Source organism: Wasmannia auropunctata, unplaced genomic scaffold, assembly GCF_000956235.1.
Source record: "Wasmannia auropunctata unplaced genomic scaffold, wasmannia.A_1.0 LD334253.1, whole genome shotgun sequence".
In the NCBI taxonomy this organism is placed as follows: domain Eukaryota; kingdom Metazoa; phylum Arthropoda; class Insecta; order Hymenoptera; family Formicidae; genus Wasmannia; species Wasmannia auropunctata.
This window is the reverse complement of record NW_012028637.1, coordinates 159,020-180,905: the sequence shown is the minus strand read 5'-3', so window position 1 is coordinate 180,905 and position 21,886 is coordinate 159,020. Positions and strand designations below refer to the sequence as shown.

Here is a 21,886-nt window from a genome sequence, read left to right as displayed (position 1 = left end):
CGTGTTTCTTGCATATATTCTTAGAATATTGTTGCTATAAATTCTACGTATGACAGACAATTTTTTAGCAGATACAAAAAACAGCGATATAATTTAACGGTAATATTTAGAATTCTAGCTGGAACAGCGAAACATTTCCCTGAGTGAATATTTTCTTTTTAATAAATTTAGGAAAAATATATTTAAACAATAAGATTGTGTAATATATTTCTGTTATAAATTAATAGGTAAATATTAACATGTTTTGCTTAAAATCATCTGTTTTTTTAAATATATTTTTGTAGAACAAAAGAATTTTACAATTAGTTATTTAGCTATACTGTTTTTACACTTGTCAGTGTATTAAAAAAATATTGTTTTGTGCAATAATTTTATGCACTTTGCGCATTTGATCCACTTTTTTTGAGAAGATAATAATTAAAGCTCACATTACGTAAATTACGAAAATGCATGATTCATATAACAGAAATCGCTAATTAATATAATCTTGAAATTTAACAAGTTATTTTAATATTAAATCCTTTTCTCTAAATTTTTACATATTTTTCATTATTTTCGTTATTAATGATTATCATTTTAATTTATCAATTTTTTTTAATAGGAGCTGTATTAAATTAACTTTAATACGTACAAACACTCGTTTCATCGATACAAAACGCAATTAATTTTACTTAAAAAATTACATCATATCGAATCAACAAAAAATCAATGAGATAACGATAGTATTCGTAGAATTGTGCTTATTTACTTGGTTATTTACGTTGCAGATATGATAATCAGTTTCGCTTTTATGAAGTTTAGTCGTAATGCTAGTAATAATTCTTTAACTCGACAAGACGTCTAAATAATTAATAACTGTAATCTCTTCTGTTCATCGCCAGAAAAAAAAGAAATTTTTCTACTAAAATTAACTTTTAGAAAGAAAACAGAATGAAATGCACCATAATGACATCAAGATCAGTCTATACTCTCGTGGATTTCTCTGCTCTATCTTCTCCGGAGGGAATCAGGAAATGCAGCTTGTGCAACAACTCTATTTCCTCGTCGGATAAATGTCGCGCGATCTTCCGCTCCCTGGAGCGAGCCTTTCACAAGCATTGCATTAGGAACAAGTTAGGGTTAGAAGGAAGAGAGAGAAGGATGTCATTCTTCCTAGAGTGCTGTACGATCGAGAAATTTCCCTCGAGACCTGTATACATGCGCGAAATCGGCGATTGCGATCGACTTTATGATCGTTACGTGGCGTTATAACACAAGGTATAATCCAAAGTATTGAAAGAACAGTTGCGCAGAAATATCTAAAAATTTAACTAGATACAGATCTGAAAATAATTTTGTTAGACTATCAAAATAATTGGACGCTCAAGCATAATGTGCAACGTTGCAAAAAATTTTGACATTCTAGCAATCAGCTAGAGCATCCCACAATTATTTTGATAGTCTAACAAAATTATTTTCAACTCTGTATCCAGCTAAATTTTTAGATACTTTATTAAAACCGTTCTTTCCATGATATGATTATCGGTATCACGAACGGAAAAGAAAGACAGATTAAAAAAAGAAAATACAGAGATTACATACAAAAGGAAACTTCTTTTCTACCTCGTATATACGTTATGTTTTATTTATGTCACTGCAGATTATGTCGCATATATACACGGAAAGAATAATTTTGCTGAATTCAGATCTGAAAATAATTTTTGTTCAATAATCAAAATAATTTTGTGCGAAAGTCAAAATAATTGCTAGAATAATAAAACGTTTTATAGCAATGCTTATCAGTTTTAACATTCTAACAAATTATTATGATTTAACAAAAAATATTTTCAGATCTGTATTTAGCAAAATTTGTAGACCTTTCAACAAAATCGTTCTTTCCGTGTATTTTTTTTTTACTTGCATGTTTTTAGTTATTATAAGCTCGGAGAAGTAAAGAACGAAATAACCGAGATTGTTTGAAGTAGAAGTTGAACGCCTTTTTCTGTGTTTCTTCGCGCGAGGGAAAGCGAAAGAAACATCTAAACTATCAGACACGTCAGTGAAGCGGAAAGGAGTTTGCAGATCAGAATTCAGATCGATTCGACACGAGGTGTGCCCGACGGATCTGAGCACAGTGGACGCGTGCCGTTCCGAGACCGCGATCTTTGCATACGCGCCGCTCTAGAATCCCAGCGATGCGCACGAGTACCGTCCCGCGTCTCCGAAGTTCCGGGAGCGAATGTCCGCGGTCTTTGCGAACTCGCGGCGGCCTTTCGCCACGAACACGACCCACCGGGGAGAAACTATTTCGCTAACGAGGGTCTGCGAGCGTCGGGCTCTCTCAGCGAAGTAATTGGAATTCATGCCGAAGTGTCTCGCGCCGGAAGATGCGCGCGCGCACGCTGATAACCGCGGCTGATAACCGAAGCGCCAGTAATACGTGCGGTTAGCCCTTGTTCCGCCGTTACGATCCTGTACCTCTATAAATTCCTTCGAATTCTCTAGTCTTTAATTTATTTCTTCAACCAAACACGTAATTATGCACGCGAGTCCTGTTAAAATTGATTTTACACGTTTAGTACGAAAAAGTGTTTTTTTTTTTTCAGACAGAATAATATAGATTTATCGCAGATTACTTTATTGTAAAAAAAAATATGTAAAATTCTGAAGAAAATCACGCGATTACCTTTCATAGTCACATAACGGTTCAAAAATGTACCGTACTAGAGAATTTTAGCTTACATAACGGGGATTGCGTCTTTCGAAAAATTTATGCGCTGCTACGCAACATTTCCTATTCCTATTTTACAATCTTCCCTCGTGCCTGGTTCGGCAACATTATCATAGATATTTAATCGCTCCTCTTTCATCCTCATTTTATATTAATAAATAATCTTTATAAATGGTATCCTAAACATTCCAAACCGTGTATCTCTCTTTGAAACGACAACGAAGAAACAGTTATGTTACGCTGCACTACTGGGAAGGATAACGGACATTTACGCATTCGAGCAAAGGTTACATTCGCTCTCCTTGGCACCTAATCGTCTTGTCCCGACACTCGATTGCCCATTGGAATTGTGCAAGTGCATCGCCGAGTAAACCAGAGCTTAATATGGGCTCAATTAGGGCGCTTACTGCGCATACAGTCGCACTTACCGTGTAGGCAATGGTGTTGATGGGCTGCGAGACGCGACCGTGCTTCTTCTCCTGTGTCGTGGAGCCATCTTTGCTCTCGTTATCGGAATCTATGCAGAAAAAAAAAACAGACTTGTAGTCACGTTACTTTCTTCAACAGCACGTTGATAAACCAAGCGCATCTGATGTAACATTTTATCTCGACTTGTCTAAGATTACTGCGCAGACATATCTCTATCACATAAATATCTTATATGATTAGATTTAATTCTACTTGCAAAACTTCGAAATTCAGATTACTCGCGTCTACTTCGGAGTATCGAATCTGAAGAGATATTGAGGAAAAGATATTATATATATATTGCACGTCCACATTTATTCTATTTTTTTTTTCCAATAAACTTAGATAATTCTTAGATAAGTCGTGCGACAGAGGTAATATATTGTTAACGCACTCTATATAACATCTCTAAAATAACTAATATATTGCAAAGAGAAATATTTCTTTATTTAATAAATTTCAAAGATAATTGTTTCAAACAATCCGCTTTTTTTCTGCCAAACAATATAATTAATGTAAAAAAATTCGAAATTTGTATTAAATAAAATAAGGTTTTATTTAAAATTATAATGTTTCAATGAAACAAATGTAAAAGTAGAAAAAACGTGCGATTGTTTGAAATAATTTTCTACAAAACTTGTTAAATCAAAAGAAATATTTCTCTCTGTGTATAAAATGTTATACGTATATGTAATATCTTTTAAAATTGAGTCGTAAAATTGTAAAATGTAGATAGCAACAGACATGTAAGACAAGCAAACTTTACTTCGGCAAGATGCGTACTATTTCATAACATGAAAGAGATATACATCCATATGCCGTTATCTTAAGTATAATGTTTCTTCGATAAGAACGTTTCGAATCTTCGCCGAGTCTTCGCGACAAAAAGTTGATATCAATTTACGCTCTTGAGGGGAAAAAAGTAGCCCCGATGAGGTGCTTCACGGAGTGAACGATTAAATTTAATTTCTGCAGTCCGACTGCATTACTCATCGCCAATGCCAGTCAGCTGCACCGTGGCAAGTGCGATTCGATGATAAACGAAGCAACAAGCACGTGACGGCTCACGCAAAAGTCATTCCGGGGGTTGAACCTGCTGCGCGCAAGGCAAACGCGGTTAATCATTGTCAATTTAAGCATTCATTCGCTCGCGGACGGAGGCATCACGAGAATCTCACTTCAGAAGATGAGCGTGAAAGGCAAGACGAGGCAAGACATTTCTGATGTGACATTGCTTTTAAAATCTGTCTTAAAGAAACTAAACAGACTACTTTTCTCTCGATTAAAAATATACATTATAAATATATTGTATTAACATTAGAATTTCTTGATTTAAATTACTCAATAATCATTACTCCCTAAATGTATAATGCTAGTACAGCCACATCAAATTGATAAATCCTATTGTCAAATCGTTATTTTATTATTATTATAATATTATAAACCATCTTCATAAAATTAAGATACAGAAAGTCTTAAACATTAGCCAGAGTATTGGACTGGGTGATACTCGTATTATTTCGAAAAAAACATATATATATATATATATATATATGTATGATTGGTGTAGATACAAAAGCTATTAAAAGCATCAATGTCAGATTACTCATATATCATAATTGAACGACCGCGTTTCCTATTATTTTCTGCAACCGGCCGGCCTACGATAGATTTTCTCTATTGTATTCCATGAGCAAACGTGACAAGAGTAACGAAGAATCGCGCGACGAGCAATCTGAAAGGTTTGTTTTTCTTCTCCGTGGCCTTCGATAAATGATTCAGACACTCAGCTCAATTTTAACTGGCATTCAATTCACGCCATTGCGCAATAAGCTCGAGATGGACTGCGGAAACATTATTTTAGCCGGTACGACGGCGACGCCAGGCGCGACGCGTGGACTTGACACTTCTACAGATTTGCATATTTCATCGCGTCTCACACGTCGCAGATGGTGTGCACGTGTGAAATTAATTAATATTTATTGAAACGATCGACACGAAGCAGAACATAAATTAGAACGGCTTCTTGAATGAATTTTTCCTACTTTCCAGAGCCGACATTATTTTACTCTGTTTTGCTCTATCATATTTTACTCTATTTAAATTGAAGAAAAAGGTGATAATCTAAGGATATCGTTTAACTTGACATTACTTGACACTACTTGAACCAAGATACTTAAACCAATCGTCAAAAAAAAAAAATATTTTTCAGGTTTCAATTATAATAATTTTTATTTGTAGTCTACACTGATATTAATATTTGTAACAAAAATAATTTTCTAAAAAATTCAGAATAAAATATCTATTTACATATCATTTATAATATGAACTTTGACGATGAAATTTGTAGTGTTCAAACAGCGAATGATTTACCGAATATCATTCGCTCTCACGTCTCAAGTAACAGAGTAAATAATTTCTCTCAAACTTGCTAACGAAGTGAAAATGAAACAATTTGCACGTTTAAAAGCTGAAAGAAATTAAAGTAAATATTATTGAAGGGTTGCTTTCAAAACAGCGGTATTTGCGTTACGAAGAGCCGAAGGTGGCCAAGTTTTTCTACATCGCGCGGAACAAACATATGAGAAAAAAAAACGCGTAACGCACGGATGATACCTTGCAGCCATTTAAACGCATTCTCCGACCACGACTCTCCCGAGTACCTGTACTTGAGGTGTGCTGCGAACTGCCTGAGAAGAGCCGCGAATCCCCTTGCGCCACGTAGTACACGACATAATCGTGAAATTCCTTCTCGTAGATGTGAATGTTGCTTGGCTCATAGTCCGCGTATTCCCACTGCGAGTCCGTCATGACCGGAACGTCAAATTCCATCGCCATCGACATCTCCAAGTCGCATTTCTCGACTTTTTTTTCGGAATCGCCAGAAAGCGGACACTTTTTGTCACCCAAACCTATCTACGCCGGCGCGTTTAATGTTTCGCGCATCGACCAATTACAGCGTCGGTGGAATAATGCACACCGTGGCGCTTCGTTAACGTAATTGATAGGTGTCAGTTGACGAAGTCAGCGCGAAGTCTAATTAGATAAATGGAAAGCGTGCGAGTTTTTTTGCTCGTTCTCATTTTTCTTCGATACTTCAGAACTAACGTTTTTATATAATATGCAGATAAAAACTCTCGCCGAGCGTTATAAGTATATTTAAACAAATTTCACGTAATTTATATTATGAGGAAACAAATCAAATAAACTTCAAGATCATGAAGATAAAAACAAATATTTAACTTTTCCAATAACGGATAATGGATAAATAAAAAGCTATGTTAAAAACACGTTGTAAAATAAACAACATTAGTGGACACTATAGTTACAGAATAAGTTCTGCAGAGTTTCAGCGAAGTTTTTACATTAACAAGTGGCTCACGGAGAATACACAATGGTATATATATTGACTTCTTCGGCTTCCCGCTAATTTTATCCACACTCAAACGGAAGCGCTCGCGCTCAGTGACAAAGTAGTAGCTCAACTTGCAGAAAAAAGAAGAAAATGCAAAACTAAACTGATTTTATACAAAAGCTTTCTGAATTGAAATCTACATACGAATGAAACGATAGTGCATAGTCATAGCTTACTTTGTCACTTTCCGTAACCCTTTCACTGTCTAGTTGTTTTTTATCGATTAAACTTAAGCGTTCTAAAAACAAAACAGACCTTTATATTGAATAAATATTGTAGTTTTGTAATGTTAATCTTTCTCGGAAAAGCTTGGAAATGTATTTTAACTACTGCAAGTTTTAAAAGAGATATATATACGAAACACAAGTTCGGCGCATCGTGTCTGATGTAAGATAGCCAGGTGACCGCGGAGATTTCCGGGAAAGTCCCGGAATTCGTCGGCTGATCCAATTATTGGAAATTTCCTGTCACGGAAATGTATAATTTTAACGAAATTCTAGGATTCATCTCATATTTTTAGGCCACTCTTCGCAATCGCCAATAGTCGACATTTTATACATTAAAGATTTATACGATGTGATTCACACACTCACAAGCGCGTCCACAGCACTGTGTTGTACTTTGTGCGTTCTGACATCACTGACAATGAGCTGTGCAGTGCCATGTGCCTGTGTGTACCATGATTTATGTAGGAGCGCTAACTGATACAAGATTTAACTCAAATACTTTAATAATCCATTTTTAATCATTGTCTCATGTCCCGGAAATGTTGATATTAGATCTGGCTGTATTAGATTCTAATCTGATGCACGAGAGTACCAGAAATAAAACTCATGTATCACATATACAAAATTCACGAGACAGCGAAAGGGTCAAGTAAATGGCATGGCAAATGCATTGCAAGTTTACTTACTTTTATCTTTTATAGATTTTAAATATCAAACTGTTCAAACAACCCAAAAATATATCAATAAGGTTATATTAATGATCACAGAAAATTATTGAAGGTTAATCTTGTTCAATCTGAAACAAGTCCTTTTTGCAGGATCGAAACCATCAGCGATGCGTTGCGCGCCACAATCTTCTTCACGCGGACGGAAACGCACGCAACTTCGCAAAACACTTCTTCTTGCCGGCACAGTTGACCTTGTCACTGGCGATATGTAAAAAGTGCTCGTTTTGCGGCGTAAAACCAGCAGCAACGAAATTTACTCGCGTGACAGGACCAAATATGTGCGATAAAGTAATTAGTCTACTCGGAAAAATTACCGGAAAAAAAATAAAATCTTGATATGCAATTTACGGTTTGGATTTGTCAGAATCGAAAAATGTTGATCCCTTACGTTTTGAGTGTAGATAAAATATTTTCCTCTTGCTTAACTGTTATTGTGTTACTTATTTATTTTATAGAAAAAAGAAATATACATACATATATATGTATGGATGTGTGTGTGTGTGTCGTGTGTGTGTGTGTGTGTGTGTGTGTGTGTGTGTGTGTGTGTGTGTGTGTGTGTGTGTGTGTGTGTGTGCGTGTGCGTGCGTGCGTGCGTGGTGCGTGCGTGTGTGTGTGTGTGTGTGTGTGTGTTCAAGGTGTCCCCGTATAAGTGACCACTCCTTTTTATCTCGTAAACTAACAGAGATAGACCTAATAAATATAATATCAAATTAAACGGCTCTGACTTTATTGTAAGCATATTGATTACATAGAAATATTATCTATGTTAGAGAGCTGAAAGACATGATTAATTTTTGCACGATAAAGTGACAATTTTAATATGATAAAAGTTGTAGCGTTTTTTTTAACGAATACAACGATGTATAATATAACGAAATTATCTTACAAATTATAAGCGTTATTTTGGTTTAAATGTCTATGGGTCCTGCAACGTGACCGACTTCCGACTTTGACATTGACGAGAGTACTATGATCAGATGAAAACATTACTCGTCAATCGTCAACGCGAAAGTCGGAAGTTAGCCACGCCGCAGAGCCGAAACTGAAAAGGTAATAGTCGGCCGTAAAACTTTAAATCAAAATAATTTGTATAATTTGTAAGATAATGTCGTTATATCACACATCATTGTATTCATTAAAAAAAAAAGCCACAACTTTTATCTATTAAAGTTGTCACTTTACATTGCAAAAATTACGCATGTTTCTCCGCTCTCTAACATAAATAATGTTTCTAAGTGATCACTGTGCTTACAATGACTGTGCTGACAAAGTTTAGTCAGAACCGTTTAATTTGATATTATATTTATTAGGTCTGTTAGTTTACGAGATAAAAAGAGGTGGCCACTTACACGGGGACACCCTGTATATATATTAATATATATATATATATCTTTTGTATACATTCATACATACATCTTTTATACAAGATACATGTACAAATAATAATTACAATAACAATAAGATAATTTCGTGAATTGTAAAAATTCCGCTTTAAATACGGTGCACGTATAACGTGGTTTAGCGCAAAGGTCGTTCTCGAGAAATTCGCGAAAAAAATTCGCGAGCGAAAAGTGACGCGGACCGACAGCGTCCCGCAGTAGAAACGTACTGCGCTCGCGAAGAGAATCGGCGTTCGTGTCGGCAGCTTATCGCGCGAAAGCGATAACGGAGACGGCAAGAGAGAGAAAAGTCCTGGCGTCGGCTCTGTGCGTGATACCCGGTACAATCCTCGCGGACGTTGCGAGGCAAACGTCATCCGCGCGCGGTTGAAACTGCGTGAGAAGGTGTCACGATCACGTGAATGATTAGCGCGCCGCGCACTCGCGGAGGTCGTCCGCGTCGGGCGGTGTCACCGATCGGCGGTGAAGAGGAACAACCGAAGGATCGCGCGATGATCGCGACGCGTCGGACTCCGAGCAAGTCCGAGCGACACCGAGATCGCGCCGATCGACACGCGGACGACGGGCATCTCCTCGTGATTTACGAACGCAACGACACCGTTCGCGGCCTACGACGACGACCGACTCCGCGGCCTCCGCGCTACTGATCGAACCACGGATCGCCATGATGGGATCGAATCGACGTCACTCTTGGCGGGATTATTCAACTGTCATTCTTTATTGGCTCCGATCGCGTCGATAAATCGCCCCGCGCGGTAATTAATTACGAGATTAATTCCTCGGATTCTTGGAACGAGATATCAGATGGAATTGGATGGGTCGGCTTCGTGAAATTCTCGCGAATCAATATTCACGAACATTATTATTGCATAACGTTAATTCACGTTAGCAATAAACTGCGTAAACGATAAAGAACTTTTGATTGCCAGATGTATGGATAACGAAATGGTACAGAGTCGCTAATCGTAGTTTTGTTAGTCGATCAAATTATTGTGATATATCTCTATAGTGTCATTAAGTAACGGACGTAACGACGACTCTCGTGTCCCGAAGGATCGTTCACATAATTAGTCTCGTGCGACAGAGATGTTCGATACGTTTGCCAGTCGCGGCATGTAATGAATAAATTATTCAGCTGTGACAGCATGAATATATGAATAAGAGACAAATGTAATTTCACATTACTCTTGTCAAATATCATATTCAAATAAATAATCCTCACCATTAATAGTAACCCCACAATTTTACGAATAAAAGTATAATGTATGGCTACTTATTTAAATATAAATAATAAATTATAATATATTATTGATACATATCATAAATAAATTACACACACACACACATACACACACAGAGGAAAAGAATCTGATTGCATTAACTGAAATATGGTAGATCCAATTAGTGTCCAATTATAATATGTTTATTCGAAAATCGACGAATCAGAATTCTTGCAGGATTTACCAGATGAGTATGATTCTTTCCTGTTAAATCTACCAGAATTTCTTGTTGACTGAATCATCTTTCTTGTTAAATATGTCAGAATTTTGTATTGATCAAATAATTCTTTCTTGTTAAATATACTAGAATTTCTTGTTGACTGAATCATCTTTCTTGTTAAATATATCAGAATTTTATATTGATCGAATAATTCTTTCTTGTTAAATATACCAGAATTTCTTGCTGTGTAATCGAGTCTCTTATGTATATCAATACATTTTAACATATATTAATTTTCAGAAATTATTAGATTCTTGAATTAAATTGGATACAGAACTAGAAACTAGACTGTCAAAATATATCTTTCAGTTACTTTTATCTTTGATCCCACTTTTAGGGATGGTGGAAAATCTCATCTCTAAATTCTGCGCCTTTTATTCTCTTCTGGTGTGAGTCTCAAGAACAAAAATTGAATTCCGCCGTGTTCATCTCGTGGCGGTACAGTGTACTGAATAAACCAGAAGTTTTGTAAATTCAACTGGAAAATATTAATCAAATCCGTGTGGTAATCAATCAAATGTCTATCAAATGTTTTAGTTATAAAATATTAACTCCTATTATTATTATTATCATCAATTGAAATTCTGTTTTGTTTTAGCAAAATTCATTCAATCGTGTACGTCTTATTGATACAATCAAATTATTTTTCTCAATGTATTATATATATACTGTATATTCCCGAATATATTTACGTACATAATTTTAGAATACGCGAATTATAAGACGAGCTAAAATACTATTTGAGTCACTCTTACTGTTAATAAAACTTACTGTTAATAAATAAAACTATAGTATCAGATTTTATTTTATTATTGTATCAAAATAGAAACGTGTCGTTGGACAGTATCGATGCTAACAGTATCAGTGACCACCTCATTTTTGACAGCATCTCAAAACTACTTGATATATGCAATCGTTCTATAGATATACGCGCATTTCGTCTAATTACCTATGTAAAACAGGTTTTACGTCGGAAGAGGACGCAGAAATGAATACTAAGAGATACTCGGTCGTGTCTCGATGCTGAAAGTGCGTAAGGTGCACCGGACTGCGTATCTCTTTACATGAGCTAGCAAATTGCAAGCATCTGAGATTATCGGATCTCAATAATGACTAAATCGACTGATCAATATCTAAGTAGTTTAAATATGCGCATCAAGACTAAGACTAAGACTAATATATGTTTGTGGGTATATATGTATACCAATATATATTTTATAAATCACGCGCAGCAGATGCTTGTTAATAAGTTTCCGCCGTTTTATTTCTTGACCGTCACACGTCCCTTAGTCCTATCGCTATCTGAGAAACTTTTCAAAGACTCGCTTGATATTTATGCATGGCATAATCAGAAATAAACGTTTGCACCGTCTGTGCGCAACTAGTGTCGTTGCAATGTAAACAGTCGCATGTATGCATAGATACGACGACAAGGGAACCCCGATAAAAACGTCAATGCAATCGACGAATGCATCGCGCTTGGAATATTGCTGCTCTCTCCCGACTTTTTTCCTTATAATTTTTCGCGAAAAATGATCACTCTCTCGAAAAATGAATTAAAAAATACAGCCAACTACATGTAACTGATAATAAAAATATTAACGACATTAAAACATTAATAAAAATTGAATAATTAATGTAACATGAAATATCACTGATTTATTCGCCTCGCAAATTGCTATGCAATTTAATAAATTATTTAATTTAATTTAATTTAATAAATAATAAATACACAACGATTAATAATAATAAAACAGTTTATGAGAAAAAAAATACTCTCTGGAATTCGTTTGATTAATAATAGATACGTTGCTCGCAACGACTGTAACTTCGAGCGCAGAAGGCTAGATTGGCGACCGGATTATTTCTCAGACGTGCAATTCCACAGACGGCTGGTGCAAGTAATGAGATAAATTTCTAACGATAGTTGGAAACAATTGTCCCTTGGCGAACCCTCCACTCCCATTAGAGCCACACCCGCGTGCATATGCACGGCAAATGAGTCAAATGTTCGCGCCGGTATTCTAGGTTGTGCTCGTGTACTTGAAGCGAATTTAATAAACTGCGCGCACGAAGCCGTCGAGACAGAATCTAAATTTTCGTGGCAATTTCACGTGTGCAAAATGGAGCGCGGCACGATGACGCCAATAGCGATTTGAGTTGTTGCATTCATGTCCGTTTATTGTGTAATAGACGTGTAAATATAACGTGTAAAAATCGTAAATGCGCGCGCGCGCTCACTTATTTTAACGAGCGACTAAATTAAATAAATTATCAAATAAATTATATCTAATAGGTAATACGATAACGAATAGTTTCTAATCTGCATAGTTCAATTATTCATACTAACGACAAATTATCACTCTTTCATACAATAATTGTCTCTAAAGTTATTTGACAAACATAATAGAGAGATACAACAGGCACTGAAAAAAGTACTCTTGCAATTATAACGAGAATTATTTAGGTACGAAAAATTAGCTAAAACGGATAAGTGATTGGTAAACACTGCGATACCACATATGTTTTGTATTTAATCAATATAGATAATAGAAACGGAAATAATATCTGAACTATTTGTCAAATTTAGCAAGAAAGTTCCTCACGTTTAATCAGTCCAGACTCCAATCCAGATTCCAATCATATTTGGTTATGAGACCTATATTTTCTTGTATATATTCTTAGAATATTGCTGCTATAAATTCTACGTATAACAGACAATTTTTCAGCGGAATACAAAAAACAGCGATGTAATTTAAGTGTAATATTTAGAATTCTAGCTGGAACAGCGAAACATTTCCCTGAGTGGGAAATGGCTATAAACTCGCGCTCAAAGGTTAAAGTATAACGAGCAATATCAATTACATCTTCCACCCGAATTATCCATCCCAATTAAGAATCATTCGAAACGGCGACAATGTGTGTACGATCGTTTGGCCACTTGCTCATATAATCCTGTCGATCTCTCGTGGTCGGATCTGCCTTTTGTTTATCGAAACGCTGCTCCATTAATTACAACACCACTTTATCCTTAATCCCGCGCGTCAATTAGTCTTCATTAAGCTCACGATGGTATGCCGGTATTGGTAACGCGCATCGGTTCGAAGTATGCGCGAGATAGGGCGATCGATCACACGTGGCACTTGTGCCACTTTGAGAAAGTAAGTCAATGTAACTCGCCCGAGTAAGGCTGCGCGCGGCTGATTCGTCGAAACGGCCCGGGTCCCTGAGACCTTCGCGCGGTATAGATCACGCCGTCATCATGGTCAACCTCTCCAATTCGCCCGGCCGTCGTCGCCGCGGCGACGTCATCACCCGGAACTTCCGCGTCGGATATTCCGTGGATGATCGAGTGCGTGAATCCGCGCGCGACATCGGCGGACATCGCATGTTAAATGATTTTCGATAGAGCGCGACGCGACGAATTGAATCGATCACCATAGAAAGGGCATGTGTCGTACAATGACGTATCGTTTCGGAAGTAAAAAAGATAAATTGCCACAGCGGCTCAATATTAAATCTTTAATATCAAAATTGTGATATTAAATAGTCTGGGATGTTTTCGGTCCTGTTTTCCAGTTTAATATTGAACGCGATTAAATTATATGCCTAAAATATGTCCTAAAAGATGTAATTAACACATTTACGATTTTGTTTTTTCAAAGAAAAATTGATCTCGACGTCCATTCTGAAATGATTGATGAGTTGTAACAACGCTCGCGATTAAACGGGATCCACTTTATGCGATTCGAATTTTTATGCAAAATATCCAATGCGATCGATTTTCAATTATTTAATAATGTAATAACGTGTACTCACCTTTCGAGAGTTTATCCACAGATTCGAAGCGTCCTTCGACTTTGCTTCGCAGAGCATCGAAATCGATGGGTGGCGTAAGTCCATGATCCACGCTACGGCTCTTACTCCTGTAATAGAGTAAACGTGGTCGTTAATTAGCTTTACTCTCGTTTATATCCCGAGCTCGTTGCGCAACAAATTTGATTAAGCAAAGCGAAATCTGCAAAAATAGATCGGAGGAGAGATAGAATGAAACGAGAATCAGTCGAGATGCAGGCGTTCCGTTCCATGCGTAAAAAAAAAACTTTAAATTCCCTACCATTTCCACTTAAAAAAATATCGATTTGCAAAAAATTTGCCTAAAAAATTCGAGCTTGAAAGAAAAGAAAATCAGAATAGTTCCAAATATCGCGAAGTGAAACGGATTACAGAATGAAAACAAACGCACGAGAATATCGGTTAATGAAAAGATATTTCTGTTTGCAGTTTACGTCCCTGGAATGGAATCAAGTCGCTAGCGCACATTTGGAAATAGAGCCAGGAGAGCCCGCTCTTGTCGACTTACCCTCGCAGAAACGTATTGCGGGACGTACGCGGGTAGACGCTAATAGTTTGGCGCGGCACTATTTGTAAAACGCTCAGCTCGGTGGAGGCAATCTCGCTTAGCCATAACAAAACGCAATTTCACGATGCAACGAACCGTGGCACCGTGCAGGTTGCCTCCATAAGTCGAGTCGTCTACGGACGCGTGGCCGACAAAGATAAAGCCCAATGAGATTCCTGCGAACGGGCCTGAATAATGCGACACAGTGCAACGCGGAAGAAAGAAAGAAAGAAAGAAAGAAGTGAATGAAAAAGTCGGTGACTGAACTATGCGTTGTGTGTAGTTGCTGTAAGCCGTATATTTCTGCTGGGTTTCCTTTCGGATAGTTTCTAGTTTTGCACCTTTCCAAGAAATTTTAGAATTTCTTTTTTTTAATAGACGTCGAGAAAGAGACGCGCATTACTACATAAGTTTCTTTTGCGGTCATCCTACTAGACTTACCCACCTCGTTGGAGGAAAAAAAGCGAAAAGCTTAAGATTCTACTTAAAAGTCTCTGTTTGCATTCTTATACGTGCACTTTACGTACAATCTTGCGTGGCGTTTCTAAAGGATGCACAATCATACTACATTCTAAACATCAACGACACGATAATGAAATCATATATCTATTTATAATACTTAGTTCTCACCGTTGAAGTCCAGAGAAAATGAAGAAGTGACGAGATCGAGATGAGAGATAATATGCGTATGCGTGTTTTGCGTACCTGAAAGTCGCCGAGAGGTTTTCCGTCGATTTCGAGGTTGTGACATCCTGGGACATTCGCCTGGACCTGGGATGCAACAAACAATCCAAAACGAGGATGGTGAAAACACATGCAATCTACGTGTGCAGGAACTTAAAAAAAACTAAAGTCATAATTAAATTGAAAGAAAAAGTTGACTGCAGGTACGCTTGGAAAGTAATTTCTATCTGGGAAACTGTTTTTCCACACGTCGAGTACTCAACTTGCGAGAGATCAAAAGTATTTTGACCTCTCGCAAAATTTAATGAGTGACTTCGCGCGCTTAACATTTTAATTCGCAATGTATCAACATGTGATTTACCAAGGGTAGCGTGTTTTTCACAGTTTTTGCGTATGTTCGAATAGTATTAATTCATCACACGTCTGCTTGCAAAACAAATTTTTATTTCTTTTAAAATTTCACTGAAATAGTCGAGATAATTCGAAACTCCATTTTCTGGTTATAATACATAAAAGTGCACAGTTAACGCAACAGCATGACTTTTTCCAAAATAAATTCACTCTTGCGTAAAGAACGTGTGTGCGTATCTTCGATTTAAATAAAAATCTCACTCCAAGCGTACGGCGGGGACTGCCAAATCGAATTAAAAACAAGCAAGTGGTTGCAAAAAAAAATTCGACAGAGCAATCAAAAATAAAACATTCAGAAAATCAAGTCGAACTAATAAATCAGAAAACTATCGATCACAATGCATTGCAGCGCTCTATTTGGATGCTCATGCAGCTTTGCTATTTGTCGCGATCCGTGCTGCGACAAGTGCTACCTGTGACGTGCGTGCTAAATCGCGGAAATGCAGTCGCACTTGGTGCGACGGTAGCCGCACTCGATTCGGTCAATTTGAAGAGTAATGTCTGAGCGCACTCGCGCATATGCACGCGCGGGAGGCTGCGTCTCTTCCCGCGCTAATTGCATCCGAGGTTTTAATTCGATTACATTCGACGCGGCTTATAGCGAATTCGCTCGTGTCGGCGGTGTGCTGCGGAACAGTGTTCCGTTTGCCGAAACGTCGAGAAATTCTCTTCTTGAAGCACAATATACATATATTTTGCATTTCTTCAAATGCAATAAAATATAACTTACAGAGATATCTGTGATATATAAATACCTATTTTTCTCGTTAAATCACGATTTAACAAGAAAAAGTCATTTTCGTTGTAACTTGAGAAAATTTATTTGTAAAGAATATTATACAAAGAAATAAATAAGATATATGTTTTATTAGGTCTTAATAAAAATATGATGTGTAGATTATTCGGTGTAATACAACTACAAGCGAAAGAAGGTAACGTACTATTTGTTGGATGAACAATCGAATTATTCACACTATCCATGAATTAAACGGTGAGATTGGATTCTTTCAGGCAGCGAATTTAAAGATTTAAGGTAATTTTCATAGAATTGCTGTTTCTATACGTTTAGCGCTGTAATATTTAGCAACTCGGTAGCAACTCGGAGCAATACGAGCCAAAAGGCGCGCACGTGTACACTAAACAAAACTGAGAGAAAACGTTTTATGTTTCGGAAGATATAAATTCGGAACTTCGCGCAGCGTACATCTGAATACACACAGAGGCGAGCGGGAAATAACAATGTACAAAATACAGCAGCGCTCCGTACCTTCGGATGTGATTCATTTTAATCGCTCGACCGCACGGGCGGGTTCGCAATTTGTGCAAAGCTGGATTTCACTGGCTGGTTAGGCAGCATAAATTGCGTTATTGCGTTAAATCGTACGACGATATGCCAATAATTAACCGTCGAAACAGGTCTAAAGGCCGGCGAAATTAATGTTACCCGCGCGACATTCCGGGTAGGAATAAAATAAATTGTCGAACAATATTTAATTAAGAGACCTAACGGTTGCGCGCGCGCGCCGTTTTCACCGGTACGGGTAAATATAAGCGAACAGGTATAAATAGCTCTGGCACAATTTCGATGGCCCTTGTTTACGCGCTCGTTGCTTTCACGCTCGGGCAATACTTCGCCAAAAAACAAATATTTGCGTAACACTTCGCGGTGTCGCGGAGTTACGACCGCGATTTTTCGCGGCAGGGGCCGCGAAAGACGGCGGCGCCGAGGTATTTGCTGAGAACGTATTATATGTACGTACTTCACGATTGCACGCTGAAGACTGCATAGTATTATGTTAAATGTGCATTATGTTAATTATCGCGATGTGTGTGTGTGTGTGTATGTGTGTGTGTGGGTATGTGTGTGTGGTGTGAGTCGAGAGAACTATGAATAAGCCACTTGCGTTGCGAGTTCTCGGCCATCGGAGATATAAATAATAAATTCGTAGCCCAAGCCAATCGACCAACCGGACCTTCGAACGGAAATACACAACCGCGTTCTGAAATATTTACTCGTTGATACGCAATATTGGAATTTTTTAATCCCTCCGAGCCCGAGCTGCAAACTTATACATGTTATGTGCGCGCACGCACATATAGTATTTCCTCCTAGAGCTATTTATTTTGCACATCAAATTTAATCAATCTTTGAATTCTCTTCAATAAACAACAAGATCGTGTGTAATTTGTTCGAATGTGTATAACATGGACCGAAATTTATAAAAAAAAAATGATACAATTACTTATTTCAAAGAATACAATATTATACAGTAAAAAATTCAAAACTCAGTAATGTCACAATCGCTGTTCCAAAAATAGTTCTTCACTTCTCTTGTTTCAATTATTACAATTTAATAATAGCGCCTGGAAGTAGGCAACTGCAAACAGCTGCGTGCAACATGGACAATAGAGTAATTTTTTCGCAGGCGTTTTCCTTGTTAAAGTTTTCCCAGTTCTGTATAGTTTTATTCGCATAACGATAAGCAGTGATGATGATTCAATACACAGATTGAGATGTGCCAAGATGCTATGTTTATCATAGATATTAAAAGAGAATAATATTAGAGTACTCGTATTAAATATTGCCAGGTTTGTCGACCAAAATTGAAATTTCAGCAAAATCGAAGCAGAATTACCGCCACAGGCACTTTTTGTTTTGGTATTACTTTTCTTACTTTAGAATGTTTTCAACTTCTTTTTCAAAAAAATTTCAATATTTTAATTCATTGATAGAAAAAACGATAAATATTTAGTATCGGTTTAATTTAATTGTATAAATTTAATGTTTATCGGACACACATTTTTTTAAAACTTCATGATTTTTAATATCATATTTTTTACATGTCGACCTTTTATAAATATTTTTACATAACTAAAACAATAGCCATATGTGGAGTATTAGCTCGATAATATAAAATACAATCTTAGCGAGAACATTAACAACAGTAACCTAATAAACAAATCATTTTTTTCATAAAGTTTCGCAATAGCTTTCCTAGTTAAGTGCATCAAACGTATGAACAGCGAATTGCAGAAGCTAGACTATTTAAAGGAGGACTACTTAAATTAAAACGACAGCATAAAATAAAACAGTCGCATTCGAAAACGCTGAAAACGCCGAGAGTTCGCATCGCCAAGAACTAATCGAAAAAGACGAACTAATCCACCTGTGAGCGCATTTCAATCTAGGAAAAGTTTCACCGTGATGGCTTTACCGTGAAGGCTTACGTCACTCTATAGCGGCGATGCAAAATAGATAGTTGATTTGCGAGCAATCGACAGTTATCAGTTAATAATGCAGAGTTTCGGATGACCTCCTTACGCTTGAACGCGACTCAAATGGCTCGAGTTACGTGTCCGTGCGGTAATCCGCCACCGCTGCCGGGCGCAGTAGTAACGGACGGTACGTGCACAGACGGCGGACAATTTCCCCGGCTATCGGTCGCGCCGGTGAGCTGCGTGACCGAGATCACGCGCGCGTCGATCGGCGAGCACGAGGCGCTTCTTACACACATACACACATACACACGTACACACGGAATTGGAATTAGGATCGCGGCATCGATGAACCGTCGAAAGAGAGAAAGGCGGCATGGGCACGCGCGCGCGTCATCACATGCGAGCGAGCCATTTCGACATTTCCTGCAGCGATAACCGCACTGGCCGCTTGTATTCCCCGGCGTCGTTTATAACCCCGCGCGCCTCTCAATGACTCTCGATCTCTTCCGACAGCTGCACGCGCGTCACGGAAAACCTCCGTTGGGGCCTGCACCTATCCTCCGTGACGAAATCGCGGGGACGATTCACTTGTCGGCGGATGTTAATTGAGCGACGGCTGCAATCGCGATTAATATTAAATGAATCGCTTAAGCGGAATCGCCGGAATTGTTTCTTAATACGGCGTAACGTAATCGCTCATTGCGATGAGAGACGAGCTGTGTATCATTTTTATGCCAAGAGAAAAGGAAAGAGCAATTCGAGTGAAAAATGATGGGATTTTATGCGTGTCTGCATAATGATTAAAGAATATTATTCATATTTTATTTCTCTTTTACGAATATTTTATCATTCCTTCGAGAATTTTCATTCCCGAATACTTTTATCATTATTTTTTTTTCGAGAAAGCATACGCATTTCAAATATATAATATAAAATTTCCAATTATATTTAAAATCCACTGTCTAGTACGTCGAAACTTGAGCGCGCCAAAAATTGCAATTCTGAGACCAAAATAGACAAAATATAACTACTGAGGCCTGTGTTTACTCGTCCAAGAGCGCGTAATAAATATTACGCTCTATCACGAAGTTTTACACGCGAATTGACTTTATTCTCCTATTATCATATTTCATAAAGCCGCCGCGCCGCCAAATTGGCAAGACGGGGGCATCGTGCCAAAATGATTTCCTTTCGCGGTACATCGCGCCGCTTAACGTCTCGAATCCGAATCGAAACGATTCGATCTGAATTAAATTCAGCGTTTTACACCGGCAGCAAGACTTTATTATGCACGTCTGTTCCGCAAACACATGCACACCCGCAGGAAATCTTTTATTATTCCAGACGTGAATTATTATTATTATTTCCGGAAAACTTGGAAGAATCGCTCGTAAGATTTACGGGCAATAAACAATATTCCATCGTGGACGGTAACTGCCACTGGCCCCGACGCACAGCGATAATCGCGCTATTATACGGTTATAGTGTAATTTTATTTTTTTTCTTTTTAATGATACGCGGCACGATATTGGCTTCGTAAAGTTCCTTTGTGACGCGCAAATCGATCGATATCGTTGTCCGTGTTTCATAGCTCAAGGAGCGGGACTCGTATTATCGCGCGCATCCGCTATCCGCTATATCCGTTTCTTCATTGTGTCTGGGAATATATTATCGTACCTTTAATTATTATGATTAGCATTAAAACGATAAATTGTTCATTTGTTTTAATGATAGGATGGAAAATGCTTTCATGTTTGCGAGGCTCTAAATCCGTCTCCGGCAGGTACGAAGGAAACTCGATAAAAACGAGAGAAGACGAGGGATTTCCCTCCCGTTCACCCGTTAACGAGCCGGCAAAGCAAACACGGAGCCGAAGCATCGGTGTTTCCATCGGGCAACAAACGCGGAGAGATGTTCTTCCCCATCGTTGTCCGACTCGTTTAACGATCGTCCCCGGAACCGCAAGGATGAAACTCGTTGTCCTCGACAACGATGGATCGATATCTACGCCAAACTCCGTCCACCGGAAGACAAACTTTACGGAGGAAAGAGAGTACGTATGGAATGTGTGTGCGCGCGCGCGCGCGCGCGTGTGCAGCCTACGTCTGTATATCTGTGTGCGGCAATCAGGTTGTTCGGGAACAACGTTGGTCGCCGAGACGGAAACTCCGCTGGGCTGTCGGCGTTGTTTTAACGAGGCGGGGCTCCGGGAATTCGCAAAGGATAAACTCGATTTGTGCCGCCTCGTGTGCCACAAACCGCGTTACTTTATGACGTAACCTCGCCCATATAATGTAATCGATGTATGTAATGTACCGTATGGTACTGTCGTAGCGAGATCGAAGTCACCGCTGAAATGCACTTCGAAACACCGATCGCCCGAGGAACGAAACTGATTCAAGTATACTACGTCGAATATCAGAGTATAATAAGAACATACACTCAGGGAAATGTTTCGCTGTTCCAGCTGGAATTCTAAATATTACACTTGAATTACATCGCTGTTTTTTGTATCCGCTAAAAAATTGTCTGTCATACGTAGAATTTATAGCAGTAATATTCTAAGAATAATATGCAAGAAAATGTAGGTCTCATATACCAAATATGATTAGAGGCTGGATTGATTATACGTCATAGAGAAACTTTCTTGCTAAATTTGACAAATAGTTCAGATATAATTTCTGTCTCTGTTATCTACATATATTGATTAAATACAAAACAT

The 21,886-nt window shown here is 38.0% G+C and overlaps 1 protein-coding gene across 6 annotated transcripts in view; it reads right to left on the bottom strand.

The window, feature by feature from the left end:
• LOC105458893 (nuclear receptor coactivator 7) overlaps positions 1 to 21,886 on the bottom strand; it is an 81,004-nt gene that overhangs the window by 42,633 nt on the left and 16,485 nt on the right. For 5 of the 6 annotated variants that reach the window (XM_011704493.1, XM_011704496.1, XM_011704495.1 and 2 more), the window contains exons 2-4: positions 15,556 to 15,621; positions 14,268 to 14,374; positions 3,139 to 3,227 (exon numbers count right to left, since the gene is read on the bottom strand). In XM_011704493.1, coding sequence (XP_011702795.1) covers positions 3,139 to 3,227; positions 14,268 to 14,374; positions 15,556 to 15,621 — 262 coding nt within the window. The remainder of the gene's footprint in view (positions 1 to 3,138; positions 3,228 to 14,267; positions 14,375 to 15,555; positions 15,622 to 21,886) is intronic. The other variant, XM_011704494.1, reaches the window with a different exon arrangement.